The sequence below is a fragment of the Antechinus flavipes genome, chromosome 2 (assembly GCF_016432865.1).
Source record: "Antechinus flavipes isolate AdamAnt ecotype Samford, QLD, Australia chromosome 2, AdamAnt_v2, whole genome shotgun sequence".
Classification (NCBI taxonomy): Eukaryota; Metazoa; Chordata; class Mammalia; order Dasyuromorphia; family Dasyuridae; genus Antechinus; species Antechinus flavipes.
The window spans coordinates 396,341,754-396,366,484 of record NC_067399.1 but is presented as its reverse complement, the minus strand read 5'-3'; the positions used below and the strand labels follow the sequence as shown (position 1 = coordinate 396,366,484).

At 33.1% G+C, this 24,731-nt stretch overlaps 1 protein-coding gene across 2 annotated transcripts in view; it reads left to right on the top strand.

Annotated features, from left to right (window-relative positions):
- The window catches only part of LARS1 (leucyl-tRNA synthetase 1), a 50,685-nt gene that overhangs the window by 15,071 nt on the left and 10,883 nt on the right, over nucleotides 1-24,731 (top strand). For both annotated transcript variants that reach the window (XM_051978650.1, XM_051978651.1), the window contains 18 exons: nucleotides 1,352-1,439; nucleotides 1,538-1,614; nucleotides 3,522-3,575; nucleotides 4,343-4,483; nucleotides 5,792-5,869; nucleotides 6,966-7,051; nucleotides 7,144-7,209; nucleotides 7,321-7,403; nucleotides 7,711-7,849; nucleotides 9,048-9,260; nucleotides 10,529-10,586; nucleotides 11,632-11,695; nucleotides 15,583-15,766; nucleotides 16,161-16,251; nucleotides 17,210-17,350; nucleotides 18,532-18,672; nucleotides 18,835-18,945; nucleotides 23,095-23,205. In XM_051978650.1, the coding sequence (XP_051834610.1) occupies nucleotides 1,352-1,439; nucleotides 1,538-1,614; nucleotides 3,522-3,575; nucleotides 4,343-4,483; nucleotides 5,792-5,869; nucleotides 6,966-7,051; nucleotides 7,144-7,209; nucleotides 7,321-7,403; nucleotides 7,711-7,849; nucleotides 9,048-9,260; nucleotides 10,529-10,586; nucleotides 11,632-11,695; nucleotides 15,583-15,766; nucleotides 16,161-16,251; nucleotides 17,210-17,350; nucleotides 18,532-18,672; nucleotides 18,835-18,945; nucleotides 23,095-23,205 (1,926 nt within the window). The remainder of the gene's footprint in view (nucleotides 1-1,351; nucleotides 1,440-1,537; nucleotides 1,615-3,521; nucleotides 3,576-4,342; nucleotides 4,484-5,791; nucleotides 5,870-6,965; nucleotides 7,052-7,143; nucleotides 7,210-7,320; nucleotides 7,404-7,710; nucleotides 7,850-9,047; nucleotides 9,261-10,528; nucleotides 10,587-11,631; nucleotides 11,696-15,582; nucleotides 15,767-16,160; nucleotides 16,252-17,209; nucleotides 17,351-18,531; nucleotides 18,673-18,834; nucleotides 18,946-23,094; nucleotides 23,206-24,731) is intronic.

Below are 24,731 nucleotides of genomic sequence, written 5' to 3'. Positions count from 1 at the left end.
CTGACTAAAGGGCTGATGGTCTATCCACTGCGCCACCTAGCTGCCCCTAAGTCTTATAATTTTTCAATCCTAACTACAAATTATAGATGAGTGGATGAAGTTTCTATTGAGAGTTTCCCATATTTATGAAATCATTGGTTTGAACTCTTTCTTACCATGTTCTTTTCCTCAGGAGGAAAAATGTTCTTAAAAGGGAAATTTGAATATAAAACCATCTTGGCATTTGGGAGAATTTTATAGGAATTGGATTATTTCATTCTTTTTTTTGTTCTAATAGTTTATGATTCTATATGTTCTGTTCTTAAATTGTTTTTCTATTCAATTCAAATATTGAATTTACTTCTGTGTAAAACTTATTCTGTGTAAACAAAAATTCTGGGAACAGTAAAAAGTTATATAAGCTACATGTAACCCACTTAAGGGCAGATGGACACCTTTTTCTTTACTTTTGTATGCTGATAAAAATAATCTTGATAGTGAGAAAAGGACAGTATCAAATTAACTAGTCTGTAGAGCTGTATGTCAAAGGCAGGCAAATGCAACATTAGCCTGATTTTTAATTCTTCAGTGAGTTCAGAATCATTGCTTATTGAATAAATGAATCGCTATAACTTTAAAGTAAAATTTGAATTTAGTTTTATAATTTGTAACATTTATACCATAATCAATCCATGATACTGCTATGGAGGGTAGAACATAGAACTTATACTTTTTTTTTTCCACTTCTGAAAACTTAAAAAGAAAATAGATGTCACTATCATCTTAATACCTCTTTTTTTTAAAATGAGAAATACTGTAAGATCATTAAATTAGCATTCACGATTAATATGTGCACATAAATACAAGAAATTTAAATTAGAAAGAAATTTCTAGATATATCATTGAAAATTTTTCTGATTTTGAATAGGTTATTCTCTATAAAGCATAGTTTGACACAAAACAAGTTGATTATAACTAATAATTTTGTAGCTTCTGATAGGAATAGTAAGTAGTAGTATAGTCAGATCCCAATTTTTTATGTTATTAGAGGGAAAAATAGGCATGTATAGCACTATACTGTAAATAGTTCTTTTATGATCATTTTAAATTCAGTTAAACTTTCTCACATACATCCCCACTCAGATATGCACACTTACTCTCATTCATATTCTCTGACATTATTCTCAATTATTCTCAGACTTGCTAATATCATAGGTGTGAAGGATACCATAAGAACTCCTAATCATGGATACTTGAGAATTGTTTGTAATGATCTTTGGCTACTAATTTAAAGTAAAATTAGATTTAATAGAACATTGTTTGCTATTATTAAAAAGAAAGCATTTATTTTCATATTATTTATCTTGTGCAGGAGATTATTGGTGCAGCTCTTTCTGCACCTTTAACATCCTTCAAGGTGATCTATACTCTTCCTATGCTTACCATTAAGGAAGACAAAGGTAAAAAAAGAGTTCAAACTTGCTCAGTAGTTTATAATATATATTCTGATTGTGGTATTTTGGTCTTAGTTAATTCTATGTTATCCTTTTTTCATAAGGGACTGGTGTTGTTACAAGTGTTCCTTCTGATTCTCCAGATGATGTAGCTGCTTTCAGAGACTTGAAGAAAAAACAGGTCAGTGTCTTATTCTTTTGCTGAAGTTAAGTCTTAAATTTCATTTTTGGTATCTCATTATATAGAGGCTAGTAAATGGTCATCAAGAAGATTAATAAGTAGTTCAAGCTGTTGGTTGTTGTATATATTTTTATCATTAACAATTCTAAATGGAATACTACCCAAAATGCTTTTTCCCCCCCTTTTAAAACAAGTTTTATTGTTTTATTGCTATTTTTTTATATACCAGTCATTTTGGGATATACTCTACTTCTGGTCTTCCTCCTCTAGAATTGAAGTTTCTTTGTAACAAAATGTTAAGTAAAACCAACTGATACAGTAACCTCATCTGAAAATGTATTTGATATTGTATCTCTGGAGGTAGAGTCAAGATGAAGGAGTGAGAGCTAGCAGGTTTTTTCCTTAGCTCCTTCCCATCCTCCCTTATAACGTCCAATAAAGAATGTCAGACCAACTTCTGATTGGGAAAACAAAGAGAAAAGTATTGTCCCCTTCTAAGTTCCCTGACTCTGCTGAAGAGAGAGATGCTTTATTATCTGTTCTTTCAGATCAAGATACAATTATTCATTTTGGCTTCTTTTTATTTTTTATTATTATTTTAAAATCTATGTTATATTCTTAGTATATATGATTTTGAAAAGTGTGCTTTTGAAAATTTTTATTTTGTCTTTACCATTATACTTATCTTTTACAAGTTTGCCTTTTTAAAAACTGTAATGTTAATCTTAGGATTTTTGTAATAAAAAAATTTTGTCGGGGAGGAGGCAAGCTTCTTTTATTTATTTTCCGTATTATCTATACCTAATCAGAGAATTCATTGTTTTAAGAATAGTTTTGCTTAAATTGATGTGTCTCCTGAGCTTGTTGAACCCCTTTTTGAATTTTTTTGTTTTTGTTTGTTTTTTATCTTGCTTCCCTTAGGAAAGATCAGAGTATTAAAATATCTTTCTGATTGTTTTTTTGCTTTGAGTTTCCAATTCATTCACCATGTAGTTGCCAAAGTGATTTTCGTAAAATGCTGGTCTGGCCACGTTTCCTTTCTATACAATGAATTCCAGTTTCCTATTATCTCTAGGATTAAATATAATATGCTCTGTTGGGCAATCAAAGGCCCTTTACAGCCTTGACTACCACCTTTCCAGCCTTTTTATGCTTTACTCCTTTCCTTCTTCTTTACAATCCAGCAACATTGGCTTGGGTGTTATCCCTCCTGACTAAACTACCTGTCTCCATTCCTTTGCACAGGCTGTTTCCTATGCATGTAACCCTTCCCTTCTCAATTCTGTCTCAAGGAATCTTTGGCTTCCTTCAAGACTCAGCTTAAGTGCCACCTTTTGCAAAAGGCCCCTTTCAGTCTTCTCAATTGCTAATGCCTATTATCTACTTTATATATGTTTTTTTTGTGTGTGTTTGTTTCTATATATAACTATGTATTTATATTTCTATATCAGTGATTCTCAAAGACTTTTTCAAGAGATCCATGAGGTCAAAACTTTTCATAGTAATTCTAAAACATTTTAATTTCTAATAATGTAAATATCAATAGATATAGTCTATATAAATAAAAGCTCTTGTGGGAGGGAAGGTCCTCAGGAATTTTTAAGATTATAAGGGGATTTCTGAAACCAAAGAATTAAGGAACCACTGTTCTTTGTATATATTGTCTGCCCTTTAGAATAGAAGTTCTTTGAGAGCAGATCTATTTCATTTTTTCTTTGTATTGTATAGTGCCTGGTACATAGCTAGTAAGTGCTTTATAAATCCTTGTTGTGAGTGATTAGGAAATCATGAGAAAAAAAATTGTAAAAAATCTACAATTTGACTTTTCCCAATTAAGTTCATTTCACAAATTATAATATATAGTAAGGCATAGATATAAGTTTTTAAACTTTCATCTTTTTTTGTAGGCATTAAGAGCAAAATATGGAATCAAAGATGAAATGGTTATGCCTTTTGAGCCGGTGAGTACATAAATGTAAAGTATTCAGGTCTTTTATTTTTTAGACAAAAAACTTATGTTTCTCTTTGACTCAAAAGTTGGTGATGGATGAAGTGTCTAAAGAGAAGAGAAGAATTTATTAATGGATTCCTATAATTTTGATGGTGATATAGACTGAGGGGGGAAAATGTATAAATCATGGATTTTTTATGACAATTTGATTTATAGCCCTTGGGATCTGTAATTCTGAAATGATAGCTTTCTGCCTCACTTTTTATGTAATTGTTTCTTGCTGGAACAGTTCACTTTCCTGATTTAAAAAGCCAAAATTATGTCATGTTACTTAATAATGCTTTAAGAAAAATAACAAAACCACACTGTGCTTTATTTTGTATTTTTTTGTTTAATTAAGTTTGCAAACTGGTGACTACATGCAAGAGTTTAATTTTCTACAGATAAATTCATGGAGAAATTTAAAAGTCTTTTTATTTATTACAAACCAAAACAAGACCAGATTTACAGTGTTAGTATCTGACATTTGTTTGCTAGGGTTTTAAGAAGAGCTGCAGGGTTAGGTGGAATAGTATCTTGGAGCTTTGGCGGTGGTTATGGTAGGAAAGAAGGGACAAAATGTCTTCTGGAGTTATGTACTATATATTATTATTTTTGTACTAGTAAAGACTATCTGAAATTACTTCATTTCACTGAATGAAAATCAGAAAGACTATGCCCCACAAACCATTCCTGTGTTCATTCATATATTTTTAACAAATTGCCTGTTTTCTGCAGGTGCCAATCATTGAAATCCCAGGCATTGGAAACCTTTCTGCTCCAAGCATATGTGATGAATTGAAAATCCAGAGCCAGAATGACCGAGAAAAACTTGCGGAGGCTAAGGAGCAATTATATCTGAAAGGATTTTATGAAGGTGTAAGTAATAATTTTCATTTTCCATGTTTAAATTTTTATTGTGTAGACTGAGACAGGAAAAATAGAGGAGTTAATGTTTTTTTCTTTAACAGAATTACAGGATGTTAGAGCTAGAAGGGACCTTAGAAATCATTTAAAACATTACATCTTTTTTCATATGAGGAAGCCGTAACCTGTGGGTGGAGGAATTTGCTCAATATCACTAATAAGTAGCAGAGCCAGGGTAGAAATCTCAATCATAATATCAAAAGTCTAGGTCCTGCTCTCTAACAGCTTATATCCTATCTGTGGAAATAACACGTATAGAGAGATAAGTGATTGAAAAATAATTGAATTGGGAGCCACAGAAGCTTTTTAAACAGGGAAGTGACATAGCTGGACTCGCACTTTAGGCATAACAATTTGCCAATTTTATGAAGAGCAAATTCTTGAGTCAGGGAGACTAATTAGGAAGAGATTATAATAGTCCAAATGAGAGATGCTAAAGGCTGAATGATAGTGGTGACTTTGTGAGTAAATAAAAGGAGATTGTCAGAATATTTAACTTAACTAAGATTATATCATATCTCATCCTTATCATTATCTTGAGTAATGTTATTCTTTGAACTTTAATAATTTATGTGGTAGGGAATTTGTGGTCCATCTGTTTGTGACGACCACGCTAGCACCCAGGACACCCCAGAATCAGCCTGAGTCAGGATAAGCAAAAGTCCTTAGTCTTTATTCTTGGTCTTTAGATACAGGATTGAACAGGATGGAAGCAGAATCTCTGCGACTGCCTTCTCCCTCATCTACAGCGAAAGTGACTCTGGCTCGTCTTACTCCACCCCCTAGTCCCTTCTACAATCCTCTGTATACACCAACCATTGAGCCAGCACAGGATTGTGGAAAGGATGATTTTCCAAGCATGTGCCCATAGAGTATTGTACAATCAGTAATTAGCCCTAAGTGCTTGAACCGACCTCAGTGCAACGACTCAAGAGTTTTAGCCCTTACATCTGTTCTCTTCCACTTTAAATATATGAGCAGCCTAATTCCTTTTGAGGTCATACATGTTCTCAGTAATGTCTTTTATGCCTCTTTTTGTATGTAAATTATTATTGGTTATGGTCTGCTTATATCTATCTGGCAGGTTAAAAGTTGTGAAACAGATCAAAAAATATAACTTGTTTGTGATAAATTGAAATAAAATGAGCTTTTTGATATGTTACATGGAGTACAAAATCCCAGTTTTTGAAAGAAGGAATCTGAGAAGGATAATTAACTTCTATAAATTAACTTTTGTTTTTCTTTTTTTCTTCTCTTTAGATAATGTTAGTGGATGGATTCAAAGGGCAGAAGGTCCAAGATGTCAAGAAAACTATTCAGAAAAAGATGATTGACAATGTAAGCAAGAAGTTATCCTGGCAAGTTTTGTTTAGCTACATTATAGCTGTTTTCTTATATTGTGTGTAATTAATGAAGATTTCTGAAGTAGCCATAAAATCATGCTAAAGTCATATACATTTACTGGGAGATAATTGTTGATCTAGGGAAAATGAGTGAAATGTCAGAAGTCTATAATGCTAATGCTAGTCATACCCATACTGTGTTATATACATAGAAAACTTAAAATGGCTCCTCCTACAGTGGCGGCCATTTTAGATATTTGTAGATCAGCAAACCTCTCTTCCCTCATCGCTCCCTTCTTCCCCCAAGTACCTCTTCATTTTTCCTTTTTTCCCTCTTTACATTTTCTTCTCTGTATAAATTGCACTATGAATTCTGAACAGAAAATGTGTGTGAATTGCAGAAAATGTGTGTGAATTTTATTTAAAAAACAAACAAACAAAATGCCTGACCAAATCACTCTGTAGACAGAATACTTAGGTAAGACTTTGTTTTTGGTGGGAAACCAAGCCTTTAATGGACATTTTTTATCACAGATATAGCCTCTAGAAAATAGATTTTAGACATACCCTAATCTTTGAGCAGATGTTAGAGAGGTTTTTACTTAGCTTGCTTTAAGCTTTTCCAGCGGTAGGTCCATGCATTTAATCTCTTGTTTTCTTTCTACTCTTCTTTGGGGAAGATCAACTGAGATGAAGATTTCTTTGCTTTGAGTGCTCTTGGGGATTAAATCCTGGATAAGAAATGTATGTGTACTTCACAGCTATAATAGGAAGCATAATCTTCCAATCCAGGGGATTGGGGAAAACTATTCTTATTTCATTTTGAGCTGATAAGGAATGTCCAAGGTATAGGGAAAGAAAAAAAGAACAAATGATCTGTAAGATGCTTGTTTTAGATTTTTGGTTGTTTTTAAACCTGAATTGTGAGGTGATATCCCCTTCCTATAAAGAGGGCTGCATAATGGAAATCACATCGAAAATAACAAAATAGTTTTAGAGAAAACTGAATTTTGTTTGTCCTGAGGAAGAATTCTAACTTCAGAGTAATAGCCCATACATACTTTTTGGTTGAGTTATCTTTTTTTTCTTAGGGAGAAGCACTTATTTACATGGAGCCAGAGAAACAAGTAATCTCTAGATCTTCTGATGAATGTGTTGTGGCTCTTTGCGACCAATGGTGAGTTCTTTTTAAGAATGAAGAAACATCATTTAGTCACTAGAATGATCCCACTGATAAACTTCTCCTAAAATCAATTTACCTGCTTGCAGGTACTTGGACTATGGTGAGGAAACCTGGAAAAAACAGACCTCCCAGTGTTTGCGAGATTTAGAGACGTAAGTTCTGAAAAAAAATATATGAAGATGAAAAAAGGAGGGGAGAGAAGAGATGGAGGGAGGAAGGGCTTAAAAGTGAAGAGACACAGTTTTCTGATTTATTTTACTTAGCTTCTGTGATGAGACCAGGAGGAATTTCGAAGCTACTTTAGGTTGGCTACAGGAACATGCTTGCTCAAGAACATATGGTTTGGGTAGGTATTTTATACAGTTCTCCTTTTGATCCATAGTTTTTCCAAAGATACAGATAGTTGGAATTCACTTACTAGTTCTGCCACCAATTATACTGACAGTAGGTAATTCCAGCAATTGGGCCTCCTATTTAATTCCCTCAACTTGGCTTTCATGAACTGATTTTCATATGGAAAAAGACTTCAAAGCACTTTTCTACTTGTTTTTCTCACTTAGAACTTCTCTGTTTAAAAGAATATTCAAGATATATTCTGTTTTTTCTTGGTTACTTAGCCTTGGATTATTATTTCTTCTTTGTTCCTCTTATAGGTACTCGCTTGCCTTGGGATGAACAATGGCTGATTGAATCGCTCTCTGATTCTACCATTTATATGGCATATTACACAGTTGCACACTTACTGCAAGGGGAGAACTTGCGTGGGCAGGCAGAATCTCCATTAGGCATCAGGTTAGTTAGCTAGTCCCTGGTCAGCTGGGAACAGGGAACATTATTTGTAAGTATTTGTAAATATGATATTTTTAATAGTCGAAGTTGTAAAATATATTTTTGTTTTGAGACTGGATTTCACTTTCTTATTTAAGTGATACTATACATGGGCCTGATCCCACCACTATTAGACATGAAAGCTTTGATTTTATTATTTTCAACTTGAGCTGTTTTGTCCTTTCTTAGACAGTATGGTGGCCCCCTTTTTTGTGGGGCTCAATATCTTGATGCGCAACTTCTCAAGGACACCCAATTGACACTGTCCTTTGTCAGCTTAGAAATCTCCAGATCAGTTGATAGATTAGCTTCAGCTTCCCTCACTAGCAGGGATTACAAGCTTGTGCCACCATCCTTGACAAAGTTTATTGAATTGATACTAAAATATTATTTGTAAAATCAATTATTTAACAAAACTACATATGGCCAGAAAAGCAGCATGGTATAGTGAGTAGAGAGTTGTTGTTGGAGTCAGAAAGACCTGAGTTCAAAAACTAACTTTCACACACTAATTCTGTGACCCTGACAAGTTACTTAACCTCTGAGTTTCCCAATCAACTTTCTAGATTATAAATTGCAGAGAAGATGCCTGCTTTGTTAGAGGGAGTTTTTTATATCAGTGAAGCTATAGGTCTGTTTTCCTCCATGGTCCCTGCAAAAAAAAAAAATCTGGAGCAAAAGTTTCATTTAATATTTTTGAGATGATCTTTTTGGGTTTTTTTATTATTAGAATGAAGAAAAAGAAAAAAATAGCCTTTTACTTGTTTTCTTCTGTTCTTAAACTCTATTATGGGGGACATTTCCCACATTTATTTGTTTCATCTACACTGAAATAGAAACCCCTATTTCGTGCTTCCATTGAATCGTGTCCTTGAAATTATATTTTATATACTGCTGCAATGTTTTTCTTTCATAATTTTCTACTTAAGAATTCTTCACTTTTGGGGAAGCTAGGTGGTGTAGTGGATGGAGCACCAGCCTCGAAGTCAGGAGGATCTGAGTTCAAATCTGGTCTCAGACACTTAACATTTCCTAGCTGTGTGACCCTGGGCAAGTCACTTAACTCTATTTGCCTTAACAACAACAAAAAAATTGTTCACTTTTTTAGTTGCCTGAAAAGTTTCCAGGATGCGCTTACCAAAGTACAATTGTTATTCTGTAGAGCACAAGCGATGACCAAGGAAGTTTGGGATTACATTTTCTTCAAGGAGGCTCCATTTCCTAAAACGCAGATCCCAAAGGAAAAATTAGATAAGTTGAAGGACGAGTTTGAGTTCTGGTATCCAGTGGATCTTCGAGTGTCTGGCAAGGATCTTGTTCCAAATCATCTTTCATACTATCTCTATAATCATGTGGCCATGTGGCCAGGACAAAGGTGAGAACTATAAAGGCTTGGTGTTTGGCAGCAAGGAAAATTTCATAAAATTAGAAAGTTAAAATGATTTGTGATCTAGTTGTTTTGTTGGTGAGCTCTGGATGACCTACCTTTACATTTAGGTGTATTATGGATTTTGTCCTCATGTTAATAAAGACTTTGATTCTTCCATATTTTAAAAATTCTATTTGAAAGTTGAAATTTGTGGACTGTCTAGAACAAAGATTGACTTTCATGTTTTTGTTTGCAATATCAATATTTGTCCTCATATAGCCCTTTAAAAATATGGAAGAATCATACTCTTTTAAGATGGAGAAATATGTTTTCAAGTGATATATTGAATAATAATGAGTACTACTCATTGAGAAACTTCTTACTGATACAAGATCATTTTCTTAACTACATGATAGTTACATTCCCCATGAAATTGCATGTTAGCATAGAAAAGTGTTTCCATCTTTTTGCCTTAATTATCTGAGAATATAGTCCAGAGCTTTAATAATCAAACCAAAATATGGTTATGTTTGCCACTTAAATGATTTTTTTATCTCAAAAATACAAAGTTAAGAATTTTGTTTCTTGTACATATATCTAAAACCACAGTGAAAGTCATTTTTAGGATAGATCACTATTATGCCAGTGATTGACTTGGTCTTTTAGGTTATTTGTTTGACTTTGCTAATTATAGAATCAAAAGGAATTATTGAGATAGTATTAGAAGGATTCATAGAATTTTGATCATTAGCACTAGAAGGGACATTAAAGGTCATTTGGTCTCACTTCTTGTTTTTCAATTGAAGAAATTGAGGCATAGAGAAATGACTTGACCCAAAGTCATGTAACAACTAGAACTAGAACTCAGATTTTAAAGATATAATTAACATTAGGCCTAAGACAAGAACTCTGTTCTTTGCCTACTCAACTCTTAATGATGTCCCTTGCTACCGTTTTTGGCTAGTCAAAATAAATTTACTTGTGATTTTGTCTTTTGAATAAAATTAGTTTTTTTGTTCAGACATAACAGGCCAGTAATGTAGTTTTTCAAGATAAATAAGGAAAATTGTGTAAAATTCAAATGAATATAATATTCTGAGTCTGTTTCACTAGTCTCATCTTCTGAATTGTATTAAAGTTATTTTAAAGGAATTGGATAACTCATAGGTACTTTTTATTTAAGTATTTGAGGCCTCCATTTTCCTAAGATTTGAAATCAAAATTATTATCTTCCTAAAAAAAACCAACGAGATAACAATATTCCTTAAATGCAGTGATAAATGGCCAAAAGCAGTGAGAGCAAATGGACACCTTCTTCTAAATTCTGAGAAGGTAAGTGTAAGGTACTACTGATGTAAGATTGTATGGTTAATATACTTTCTATTTTAGATATATATTTGTTTTATTCTTTACAAAATTGGTCCTTTGGGGTTTAAATAGTCTGAAATATAAATTTTAAACATTTTTATTAAAATAGTTAAGGCAAAGATGCAACATAGATTAAATTATCTTTAAAAATGAATTAGTGGGGTAGAGAATAGAAATTTGAGGAGAAATGTGGAGAATATTAGTCATATAGTACTTATTATTAGGACAACAAAGAAAAGAATGATTCAAATTGTGCTTAGCAGAGTCATAGCTAAAGATCTTTTGTGTCCAAAAAACCTTTTAAAGAAAGAAAAACCTATTAAGGAAGAAAACATCATTCCTTTATTTTTGTGTTCAGATTTGTATGTGAAATTTCCTGAAATTAATTTGCTGGCTATTCTTTTCTATTTAAAGATAAAATTTTAGGTATAAAAAAAATACTATTTTCCATTCCTAGTAATGGACAAGCAGTCATTAAAAATTGAATACATCTCATTTCTGACACCTGTTACCTCAATGACCCATGGCTCGATCTTAACCTCTTAATATTTTAGATAACTTTACTATAAGTTACGCAGTAGTTGCTGGAATGCATTGGTGGAGGTGGTTTCCTTTTTAGGAGTATCTTATCTGTTCAATGCAGGGCAGTTAGGTGGCAAAGGAAATAGAGTATTGGGCTTAACTTCAGAAAGAGTCGTATTTTTTTAAAGATTTTTTTTTTAAACCCTATTTACCTCAGTTTCCTCATCTGTAAAATGAGCTGGAGAAGGAAATGGCAAACTACTCTAGTATCTTTGCTAAGAAAACCCCCCCAAAATGTATGTGGAAATATAATACTAGTTATTATTTCTGTATTTTGTTTTATCATAAGGCATTTCTCATCACACTTCCCTTCTGTACAAAATATAGTTGAAAAAGCAATTAAGGAATGCTACCCTAAAATCAATTTTAGGACTCTCTAGCATATTGATTATCTCATTAGACAGTGCTTGTCTGTTTTTCATTTCAGATGTCTAAATCCACAGGGAACTTTCTCACCCTGACCCAAGCTATTGACAAGTTTTCAGCTGATGGTAAGAGTTATTCTCATTGTTTTATTATTTTTATTTTGAATTTAACAAAAACCAAGTCAAATGAACATTACCATGTATATATAATAGCAGATTGTACTTTAAAGTAATGATCTCAGGGATAGTTAGTGAATGGATGTACACCTTAGATTTTTTGTGTTTTTTTAGTAGGCAATCAGGGTTAAGTGACTCCTAGTGTCACATAACTAGTAAGTGTCAAATATCTAAGGCTATATTTGAACTCATGTCTTCCTGACTCCAAAGCCAGTTCTCTATTCACTGTGTCACCTAGTTGCCCCCTTCTTTTGCTTTTACAAAAAGTATATAATAAATTTGGCCAATAGTTTCCAAAACTTTTCTGCTTGTCTGTGCTTCTCTCTGTTCTCCTTTTGTTTTCTTCTCTGTAGATTAAAAAAAAAAAGTAAGTCCTTTTAATCTTATGTCTTTTTGATTGTTTCCTCCCTAAATATCTTTGGTATGACAGTGCTTATTGAAATTCCTTGTCACATTTTCTTTAAACTAGTTTTTTCTTCCATTGCTTTTTTTTTCCCCTACTAAAACTCTTTGATTCATTTGAGCATATCACAACTTTAAAGACTTCTCCAACAAGGTGTCTCTCATACATATGTCAAAATTGTACACAGTTCTTTGATACAAATAACAACTTGTTTGTTGATTTCTAGAATATCAATATTAAACAGGACATGAAGCAGGAAATGTTTGCTCAACAAAGTATTTTCCACTCCACTTATTCAGAATATCTAATTCAGAGTCCATTTGGAAGGAGCGTTCCTTATAGATAGTGAAATACTCCAGACTCCACTAATATTAGTGAATGAATTTTTTGTGATTTCATCAAGTCCCTGAATGACAGAAGAGTATGATTTACCTATTCATAGGAAAAAACAAGGGGATATGGAATGCCTATTGTCCAGATTGAATCGAAATACAATAAATAGATCTTTTCTATCAGAGTTTGTGTCTGTCTGTCTGTCTCTCTCTCTCTCACTTATTTTCTGTGTCTGTCTTTCAGTCCCTCTTTCCCATATCTATAATACCTATGTTTTTATCCATGCACACATAACATATGCATGTGTATCTATGTATGTGTGTATGCATATATACACATACATGTTATATCTACATGATATACACATATATGCTGTATACACACACATATATACATATACATATGCTATAAAGTGAGGGTTCCACACACACATGTGTGTGTATGTGTTTGTATTAGCCTAAAGACACTCTTTCCGTCTTAGGTAACCTACTCATATTACCTATCCTTGTATCTTTTTACACCACCAATTCCTTTCTTTTTTCCCCCTCCCAATTGTTGTCTTTATTTGTTTTTTTTAATTTTGATAATAGCTTTTAATTTTCAAAATACACGCAGAGATAATTTTCGACATTTTTCAGCCTTGCAAAACTTTGTGTTTTGAATTTTTCTCCCTTCTTTATCTCTCTTTGGGTAGTGAATAATCCAAGTTAAACATGTGCACTTTTTCCAAACTTATTTCCACAATTGTCATGCTGCACAAGAAAAATCAGATCAAAAAAGAAAGAAAAAAAGCAAGCAAACAATAACAAAAAAAGTGAAAATACTATGCTGCAAACCATATTCAGTTCCCACAGTTTGCTTTCTGGATGCAGATGGCTCTCTCCATCACAGTCTATTGGAACTGGCCAGAATCATCTAATTGTTGAAAAGAGTCACGTCCATCAGAATTTATCATCGTCTAATCTTCTTGTTGCTGTGTACAGTGTTCTCTGGGTTCTACTCATTTCACTTATTATCAATTCATGTAAATCTCTCCAGACTTCTCTGAAGCCAGCCTGCTTATCATTCCTAATAGAACAATAATCTCCCATTACATTCAGTTACCATAACATATTCAGCCATTCCTCAACTGATGGGCATCTACTCAGTTTTCAGTTTCTTGCCACTAAAAAAAGGGCTGTTAAAAACATTTTTGCACATGCATACCATCGATTTCTAAAATGCTTCTGCTTGTTCTTTTTTGAAAACCAGGATTTTATTAAGGACAGATTTAGCTAAAAATTGATTTCTTAAGGATGGTATGAAATATGGATGATATCTGTTAACATTCATTCATGTTAATTCAATGTCCATGCTTTTTTACTTCAATGCTTTATACAAAATGGGCATCCATTAAATAGGTATTGATAGCTCTTTTCAACAATGAAGTGATTCAGGCCAATTGCAATAGATTTGCGTTGAAGGGGGATATCTGCACCCAGAGAGAAGACTATGGGGATCGAGTGGGGGATGCAGCATAGTACTTTCATCTTTTTTTGTTGTTATTTTTCTCATTTTTTCCTTTTTTTATCTGACTTTTCTTGTGCAGCATGATAAATATAGAAATATGTATAGAAGAATTATATATATTTGACATATTTTGTATTATTTGCTGTCTAGGGGAAGGAGTTGGGGGGAAGGTAGGGAAAAAAAATTTGGAACATAAGGTTTTGTAAGGGTGAGTGTTGAAAAGACTTTATATGTGCTTTGAAAATGAAGGTATAATTTTTATTTTTTATTTTTTTTGCTGAGGGAATTGGGGTTAAGTGACTTGCCCAGGATCACACAGCCAGGAAGTGTTAAGTGTCTGAGGCCAGATTTGAACTTAGAGCATCAGTCCTGAAGTCAGGAGTACCTATCCACGATACTAACTAGCTGCCCCAAGAAGCTATTATTTTTAAAAATGGGTATTGAATTGAAATTTTATGAGATAATTTTTCTTTCTTATGAAGGAGAAGAAACAAGTTAAGGCTGAGGAAGATAGGTCTCATTTAGTTTATCATTTTCCTTTGCTTCATTTAAGAAATTTTCATTCATTGTCACAATGCCTGAGAAAAGTTCTTGCTTTTAAGTTTGTACAAATTTATGTAGATGGCACAGATAATATATCATCTTAATTAGAGTCCCACCATTAACAATTATCATGTCTTTTTTTTATGGTTTATAATTAAACAGAGAAGCAGTATGATAGAATGTATATAAAACCAGTCTCAGAATCAGGAAAACCTGGATTGAGTTTAAGTTCTGTCTCTCACTCTCACTGGTTGTAGTTCCTGGGCAAAGAACAAGTTATTTAACCTTTCAGTGCTCTAGGCAACTATCTGAACTGAAGAGAAGGTGCCTATTGAAGACTGGCCAGAAGGTGCCAGTCTTCAGTAGGAGAGAATTTTCCTCACTGGAAGGAACTTCCATTTAACACCCTACATTGATGACATCATAGGACCAGGTGTATTCTATCTCATGCTAAGAATAGTTTTATAGAAATAAGTTTTTTTGATCTTGTTAATAACAACCTTTATATATAGTACTAGATGTAAATCAAAGAGTATGAATTATTTTTCAGAAAAGTATACCAATTCACAGCTCTATCAATATTTTCAATATTGTGTCTATTTCCTCTAATCTCATCAGCATTGGACTTTATTGTTTTAATTATCTTTGTGTAAAACAGGTGCACTGGTGTCTCAGTTTTTTAATTTTCATTTTTCTTATTATTAAAGAGTTATTTGTATTTCTTTTTTCAAAATATATCTGTTCATTTCCTTTGATCATTTATCTAAAAGCTTACTCTTAAAAGTTTATATCAACTTTTTGTAGCTTTTGAACATCAGATTTTTATCAGAAATTATTATAATAAATTTTTTTCACATTTTTTTTTTTTTTTTACCTTTTGTCATACAAAAGTTTTCCTATTTCTATGTACTCAAATACAGACAATGGTCATTTCTGCCATTACTTCAATCTCAACCCAGCAAAGTAACTTTTAGTGTAAACCTTGCCCTCAACCCAGAGCAGGTATTCAGTAAGTGTTCATTGGATAGTTGGTCAAATTTTTTTTCAGGAATGCGCCTAGCTCTGGCTGATGCTGGTGACACTGTTGAAGATGCTAATTTTGTGGAAGCTATGGCAGATGCAGGTATTCTCCGCCTTTACACCTGGGTGGAGTGGGTGAAGGAAATGGTTGCCAATTGGGACAGCCTAAGAAGTGGTCCTGCTAGCACTTTTAATGATCGAGTCTTTGCCAGGTAACATATGGATCCAAAACATTTTGTACTTTACCATGTGTTATTAAGTTGTTATGTTTAATTTAACTCTAAAACATTGGAAGGGAGGGAAGGAAATATTGCAGAAAAAAGAAATAATATGAGTTAAGGTGAAAATAAATGGAAAAAATACAACATGTACTATCCTGAAGGAATGGGAGCCATAAATAGTATTAGGCAAACTGCCCAATTTAAGGGTTGTTAGATTGCCAGGAGACTACATGGCAGCAGATTTTAATGAATATAAAAGAGATACTATTATTCCTAAACAATTAGTATTGTTTGTATTTTGACATTGCTGTTTATTAGTACATATAATAGTTCCTTATAATTGTTTTATGCCCTTTAATCACATTTTGTATTTAATATTCAATAGTGAAATGAATGCAGGAATTGTGAAAACAGAGCAAAATTATGAGAAGATGATGTTTAAGGAAGCTTTGAAAACGGGATTTTTTGAATTTCAGGTATTACTACTGTAGCTAAATTCTATAGATGTGTCATTTGGTAGCTGAATTGTATAGACTTACAAGTGTTGTTTCCTTTGCATCTTTGTGTGTGTGTGTGTGTGTGTGTGTGTGTGTGTGTGTGTGTGTGTGTGTGTGTATGCACCTCCCCCCTTTTATTCGAATGCACATTTGGTAAATTGGAGTTAGTTTTCTATTAAATCTATCATCTCTATCAACTCTCAGATATGTTATAATTTTTTAATAATTAACCTTTATGATATGTCTATAATGGTGAAGTAGAGCATAAAGAGATGAAATAAATCTGAAAAACAGGTAGGCTTTCATTGAAAACTTTTTCAAGTAAGGAACAGTTAAGATAGTTTCAAAGGTTTTTGTACGTTATCAAGATTAATTTTGAAACCAAGCATTTTCTCGAGTTTTCCATTAGATGTCAGCATCTCACTAAGTCTGAGAATTGTGCCTGAAAACCAAATTGAGCTTCATTTGAAATGCTACTTCATAATGTATCACTTTGATCTTTTATTTGGATGACTTGTCTTTCTGATATGTGATTAAATGGGTCAAGTGTTGAGCATAATAATACATCGTATTTATTGCTTTTTATCTTGGTCTGTGATATCTTTTACCTATCTCATGTACCATTTAGCAGAACTATCTAATAGATAGTTAAAATTGTAATATGTCTTTTATGCCTTAACAGTTAAGACATCTTACACTTTATTATTTTCCTTCAGAGTTAGCATAAAATTGACATATCCCTTTTATATAGATTCATGTTCATTTATTTATAGGGCTTAAAAATGAGCAAAGCCCATTTAATAATCTCTTATGGAAGGATTTTTAAGATTTAAAGTTTTGTTCATTCATTGAATGCCATTTTGTCTTCAATTAAAGAAGTTTGACTTTTATTTTAAAGATGTTTAACAGTTGCTATGGTAAACTTTACTTCTTTCAGGCAGCAAAAGATAAATATCGTGAGTTAGCTATAGAAGGAATGCACAGAGACCTGGTATTCCAGTTTATTGAAGTTCAGACTCTCCTCTTGACTCCAATCTGCCCACATGTATGTGAACATGTCTGGATGCTTCTGGGAAAGGTACTTTCATAATTTAAAGTATACATTTAGGATCTACTAGGAAGTTTTGATTTGTCCCCATTAAATAGCATATCATTAAAAACACTAAGAAAATCAATTGTTTACAAATAAGTGTCAGAGTCAACAGAATAGGTACTGATAAGTTGGAATGTGAAATGTTTAGACATATAATTTTTCTTTATACACTTAAGACATAAGTATTTTAAGTTTATGTGCTCATCCTTATGTTGTTTAACACCTTTTTTTTTTTTACTATATTTTATTTATTTTTATTAAAGCTTTTTATTTTCAAAATATATGCATAGATAATTTTCAACATTCACCCTTGCAAAACCTTGTGTTCCAAATTTTTTTTCCCTTACTTCCCTCCACCCTCTACCCCTAGATGACAAGTAATCTATATATGTTAAACATATAACATTTAATTTTTAACCATATTAGAATATGCTCTAATGTAGACATAACCATGCATGTAGTAAAATTTTAAGTTTACGCAATTATTATTTTTAGTACTCTTTGGTTTACCTGACAGGTTAAACAGATAGGCCTTTGTGGACTAGCTTTTATGTCTAGCTTTTATGGACCATTCATATGTATTAAGCTTCTGTACAAATTTCTTGTTTTCTGTAAAAACTTGGGGCATAATTTAAAAGTGCATATACAAGTATATATTAGCATTTCTATTGTTAATTTTTTCTAGTTATTTTTACTAGAGTTTTAAATAGGGTGACTGGTTTAATGGTTCCTGCATAATCTTACTATTCTTCCCAGTACATGGACAGTATAAAAATGTGTTAATTATTATGTACCCCTAGTTGTCATACATTAAGAACTAAGTATATTAATATGATAATATCATATTATCATGTAATAATAATTTATATAATAGCTATTAGATTTAGGTAAAGTAAGACAATATACTTTTTTTTGCAAGTGAGCATATGTGTGTGGACATTAATGCAATTGTAAAAAAACTGACCTTCAATTAGAAAAGTAGAGTCTAACTTCATAGTGTGGTTTGAGAATATTTTAGATTAGGGTCTGAAGAAGTGTGTGGATTTGAATCAAAATAAGATTTGAAGGCATATCCTTGATGAAAATCTTACTATGAAACTATGGTAGATTCTGGTTGATAGGTGTTAACTAATTTCACTGAACCTTTTTTCTTTAAAAAATAAAAGCCTGACTCAATTATGAAAGCTGTATGGCCACTGGCGGGTCCTGTTGATGAAGTCTTGATACGTTCCTCACAGTACCTTATGGAAGTAGCTCATGAACTAAGACTACGGCTAAAGAACTATATGATGCCAGCCAAAGGAAAGGTAAAATAATTAATTTGAAAAAAGTACTGGAAAATCTCTATTGTAAAAAAAAAAAAAGTATGCTGTATATTTATCTCTTTAACTGTAAAAGGGAAGGGGATAAGATATTTCATTTTTATTAAACTAGAAGTGATTGTTTCTCCTTTTCCTGCCCATGTGTAGAAGGTTGATAAGCAGCCACACCAGAAGCCTTCTCATTGCACCATTTATGTGGCGAAGAATTACCCACCTTGGCAACACACCACTCTGTCAGTTCTGCGTCGTCACTTTGAGGTGATGTTTTTTGATATGTTTATTTCTCTATTGTCAGATTTGTTCTCATAGTGATAAATTTTTGCTCTTATTGTGCTCTTCTTATTTGCTGGAGAGGGACAGAGAGACAGAGCAAGACAGACAGAGGGAGAGAGAGAGAGAGAGAAAGAAAGAGAGAGAGAGAGAGAGAGAGAGAGAGAGAGAGAGAGAGAGAGAGAGATGAAAATCTTCTGTGATCCACTTCTTGGAGAGTGGGCTTTGCTTTACTTTATCAGCTCTCCATTTAATGCCAATTTAAAAGATTCTGGTGTTTAGGACTTTGGAAGCTTTCAAACAAAAATTCAACAGAGTTTTGTGGATAGTTATTAAAGAGACTTTTTTTCCTCTCTGTAATTCTTCTTAGTTAAAACTATGAAGAGAAATAATGAGCTTTTCCTTTTGAGTTCTTTGTTATGACTAGAACATTGAAGGCTCATACAGTCTTACAACCTTATTATGCTTGAAAGATTATAACTTCTGGTCTTGGGTTTGTTAAAAAGAAGTGCTTAATTTCATAATTACCTGCAGGAATGGAGGGCTGTAAAATGTGTTTGGCTCCGTCAAATAAATAGCTATTAAATATGACAGCTCTTTCAAATTCTTTTCATTAACATTTTAAAGGAAACTTAATACTTAAGCCTATACCAAATTTTCCTCAGGGAGAAAAATCACCCATAACTTTTTTTTTCTCATCAAAATGTGAGAGCAAAATAAAGTGGAAGTAGTACGAAATATATTTTTGTTTTTTTCATAGGAATAGTTGCAGACACAAAAATAACCAGGTGCACTTTAAAAGGAGGGCTGTGCTGGGAAGGTGAAGAGCTTGTCAAAATATGACTTAAGTGATCAAAGAAGAATGGATTTTTTCAAATCTTTATTGTATTTTTAAACAGATTTTTTATTTTAATTAGTAAAGCTCCAGGGTGAAAACATTTGAGTTAGACAAGGTTGCTGAAAAGCAAATAGCAAACATATGATGTGTTTCCTATATAGTTTGTCTTGGGGAAGAATCACCCTTCTTTTCATTTGTGTTCTAAATAGGACTAGAAGGTACTTTTCAGGTTATTAGAGTTTGACATTTATGACTCAAATTCATTCTAGGATAGAAAAAATTAGATTGTGTATCTGTAGGAACATATTTGTCCCAGTAATTTAATTACTTATAAAAAGTCAGTAAAAGTGGCACATGCTATCTTATAATATTCTGAATACATCATCTAGCCTTTCAGAATTTGATGTACTAAGCCAGTGTGCATTAGACAGTTCTCTTAATTATATATAAAATTGTCTAATGGCTGAGCTTCATTTGATATAGTTAGCTTTGTTAAATTTGAATTTTAATAAATATCTTGAACTTAATTTGAAAAGTTAGATTGCTATAAAGATAAAGTTATTTAATAATGATAGCTAGCGTCTATAGCTATATCTACATATTTATACTTGTTAGTTAGTTAGTTGTTAGTTGTCCTTTGTTTTTGAAGATATCCAAAATAATATCATTTGTGTTGGAGTCAAAATATGTCCTACTGTGGCTGATCAAACTAATACAGTCTCAGAACATTCTACCACAGTTTGGACACAGATAGTCCATATGAACATTTGGAGTGGAGAAATTTATTTGTAATCTCCTTTTTTAAGGTTTACAAAGCATTTTACTTGTTAACTCATTTTTATTGAACCATTAGTCTTTAGAGTATATTTTTTGATTTAATTTTTTTCAAATGTACAAAAAGTCACCTTTTCTCCTTCCCAGCTCAGCCTTCCGACTGGAAAAGAAAGAAAAACCAAACCTGTGTAACAGATATGCATAGTTAAGCAAAACAGATTCTTATTGGCCTTGTCTAAAAATAAGTCTATACTCTGAGTTCAGATTTTCTGTCAGGAAAATGGATAGCCTGTTCCTTTATAAGCTTTCTGAAGTCTTAGGTACTCAATTATGATGATCTAAATGGGAAGGGAGGGAAAAGAAGACAGGCATTTATTAAGCACCTACTATGTTCTATGCACTGTGCTAAGCCCTTTCCAAATATTATCTCATTCAGTCCTCACGATAGTGCTGGGTGATAGATTCTTTATATCTTTACATACAAGGAAACAGAGGCAGAGAGAAGTCCAAGATCCACAGTATCTTGAGACAAAATTTGAATTTATGCATTATCTACTGTATACTCTAGCTGATGAGGGTTCTTTAATCAAAGTTGTTTTTCTTTATAGCTTTGTAATTGTATAAATTGTTCTTCTGATTCTGCCCCAAAAGTCCATTAGTCTACCTATTTTCTTGTAGCCTTTCTAGCATATTTGTCATTTTTCTTTCTTATCTACTTTAGTTTGTATATTGTAAGGTACCATTTCAAAGTTCTTGTGGCACTTTTTTTTGGTGACAAGTAAAAGGAAAGGATCTCTTCTTTCTTTTTTAACCCTCTCCAAAATGCATTTTCATGTCAAATCCATTAACAAGTGAAGGAAAATATTGTGATTACTTTTTAGTGTTCTTTTTAATTTGGAATAAAAAATAACTAGAGCATTAACGAACATTATTACTCTTTTGTATAATTTCAGGTAAATACTTCTCACCCCTTTTGTTTTGTAAAAAAGCAAATCTCCTCTAATATCTGAAATTTCAACCTCTCTTCATCTCCTTCCACTCTTTTTTCCCGTGAAGATTGGTTAATGTGAGGGATCAAGGATTTTTGCTTAAATTTACTCATGGTTTAAAGTGAAGTCTTCAGAATATATGATTTTTGTGAACATTACTTTGTACTTCTGCAGTGTCTTTGTTCATTTTTTTACACACATACAAAGATCAAGAACTTATATTGTCATCATTTTTAAGAACATCTACAGTTTGCCTTTTGGAGAAAAACTTCAGAAATTACTTCAGAATCTAGAGAGATTGTTGACATTGTATGTGTTGAAGTAGAGTAACTCCTTGTACAAATGCATACCAATTTGATTTAAGTATGTCTTTCAATCTTTGAGGACATGGAAATGATTCTATTTAAACACTTAATTAATTAGAGGATTTTTTCAGTGTATACTATACCTTTTCACCAAGGTCCCATGGTCCCATTCTGATGTTTCATCATAGCATGGAAGCAATCTAGTGTTTCTGAAAGCTGATCATGGAGCACAAGTGTGGATGGTTTTTATGAGAGAATATGGGACCATCATTTGAACCCCACCCTTAAACTAGGGTCAGAGAAACTTCTGATTAATTTGGCTGCCAAGTCAAGAATTTTTTTGTCTAGAAACAACACAGAAAGACTGTCTGCTAGTATTAACATTATAGGAGAACACTCCATATGCAACATGATTTTCCCTTCTTCTCCCTTCACAAACCCATTTCCTCTTGTTAGAGAACATGAACTTTCTGAGTTTTGAGAAAAGAGAAATCTCTTATATGAACTCTTAGATTCTGCTACATAATTCAGTTCACACTTGCTTTTTGGACCAAAGTTCATTTAGTTGATGTTAGATTTCTTTGCAGCTCTCAGAGGGCTGCTGGGGATGGCAGCTGCACCCCTAGAGACCTGCTCTTTTTGATGTGTCTTGTGGTTAAAGTTTTAAAAGTAATCACTCTTATTCTTTGAATAGAAATCACTATCTGTCAAATGTAAGCCTGTTGTGAGATTACTCTTCTTCAGAAACATGTCCTTCCTTCTTCTGGTACACTCTGACTATGTGACAGGGCAAGTCAAAAGCCACAGTGCTCCAGGCTACTCTCAAATTTGGTATGTTGCAGAGTGTCTGCCAACCTGAGCAGAGGGGAGCTCCCTACTCTGATGAAATCAGTCCTTGACAGAAACAAAAAAAGAAATGAAAATGTTGCCAAACTTTATGTCAGACCTGTATCTGACAAGTATCAATTGACTTCCCTTTAACTGGGCTGCTCTTAGCTAATTGGCTCTACAGACTGCTGGTCCTGCTGTTGGGCTCTCTGCCAGATGTGTGAACATGTATGAAGACTACATAGGTTCATTGGTATTAATGTTGAGCTGTGCTTTGTGTTTTCTGAACATCATGTATGTCAGTATAGAATTGAGAGTCTCTTGTAACATAAACATTAGTGGTAAACAGTATCTGTGAAAAATGAAAATTCACCTTTTATTTTCCTTTCTTATAATGTTTTAGGCTAATGAAGGCAAACTTCCAGATAATAAGATAATTGCCAGTGAACTGGGCAATTTGCCTGAGTTGAAGAAGTACATGAAGAAAGTGATGCCATTTGTTGCCATGATTAAGGTAAGCAATGGAAGAGATAGAGCAGGATGGCCATTTGAGAGTTGACTAGGAAGAGCTGTAAAGAGGAAGAAAAGGCCATGCAGATGGAAACATTCCCAGAATAAATAACCTCCAGGCAATTTTCTTCCCTTATTTCCTTTCGTCTCTTTTTCTGACATGGGAAGCAGTCTTTGTATAATAGAGTTGAAATGTTTTTGCTAGGGGTTACAACAGTTGATCAACAGGTGACATATAGTGAATGAAATATTGAACTTGGAGTCAGGAAGTTCAAATACTCCCTCAGACATTTACTGGCTTGATCACTTGATCACTTAACTACTCAGCCTCTATTTTCTCATCTGTAAAATACGGATAATGATAGCACTGCATAGGGTTATAGTGAGGATCAAATAAAATGAAATCATCTTGTAGATGCTTTGAAGAGATTAAAGATTATATGAAAGTGGACTATTATTACTATTATCATTAACTATCACTAAAATTAATAATAATGAAAATGATATATTTTGCCAGAAAAATTAAAACAGTCTCCCATTGAGTAGTGGTAAATACTGATGCAACAAATTAGATTAAGTGGTAAACTATTTGGTCATTTAAATACCTTTTAGCTTGGGGGGAGTACACAGTGATCACTTTGATTATAAGGTTTCTTCATAGTTAAGATTCTAGATCCTTCTAGTTTAGTCAAACCCCAAAATGACCCCTCCCAGAGAGCTCCCAGAGACATTGGTATTATCCTACAATTGTGGGGAGTCCTTCTGTCTTTTAGAATGAAGTATATTATCTAAGCCTGTACCTCTTGAAGTGGTCTTTAAGATCCCAACCTTCAAAAATGATTACAGAGTCTAGCTGTGACCTGTATCTGACAAGTATCAATTGACTTCCCTTTAACTGGGCTGCTCTTAGCTAATTGGCTCTACAGACTGCTGGTCCTGCTGTTGGGCTCTCTGCCAGATGTGTGAACATGTATGAAGACTACATAGGTTCATTGGTATTAATGTTGAGCTATGCTTTGTGTTTTCTTATTTGCATGTATATGAAAAGTATAAACTTCTTCAAGGCAGGGACTGTTTTGTTTATATTCCATATTTTATCTTTATATTCCAGTGGCTGGCACCCCCTTTTTTTTTTGGCCAGAACTGTGCCTTGTACCCAGAAGGTGATTAATAAATGTTTATTGTAGTGAATTTAATTGAGACAATAATCCTCTTTTGGTATTCATTATAAACATTAAATTTTGGCAAACTACATTGAGATAGTCTAATGAAATAGTTTTAGAGACTGACATTAAAAATTTTCACTATTTAGTGACTAATTGAATTTAGTGCCTAATTGAAATAGAATCTAATCTATTTCATAATATTTCAGTAATAATTTCCATCTAGTCTGTGTATGTCATTATAGATTTAGAGCTGGAAAAGAACTCAAAAGGTCAAACACCCCCTTCTCGCCCCTCCCCCCCCCCCCCCCCCCCCCATTTAACAGATGGGAAGTGAGAAGTGAAATGCTTTTTTTAACATTACATG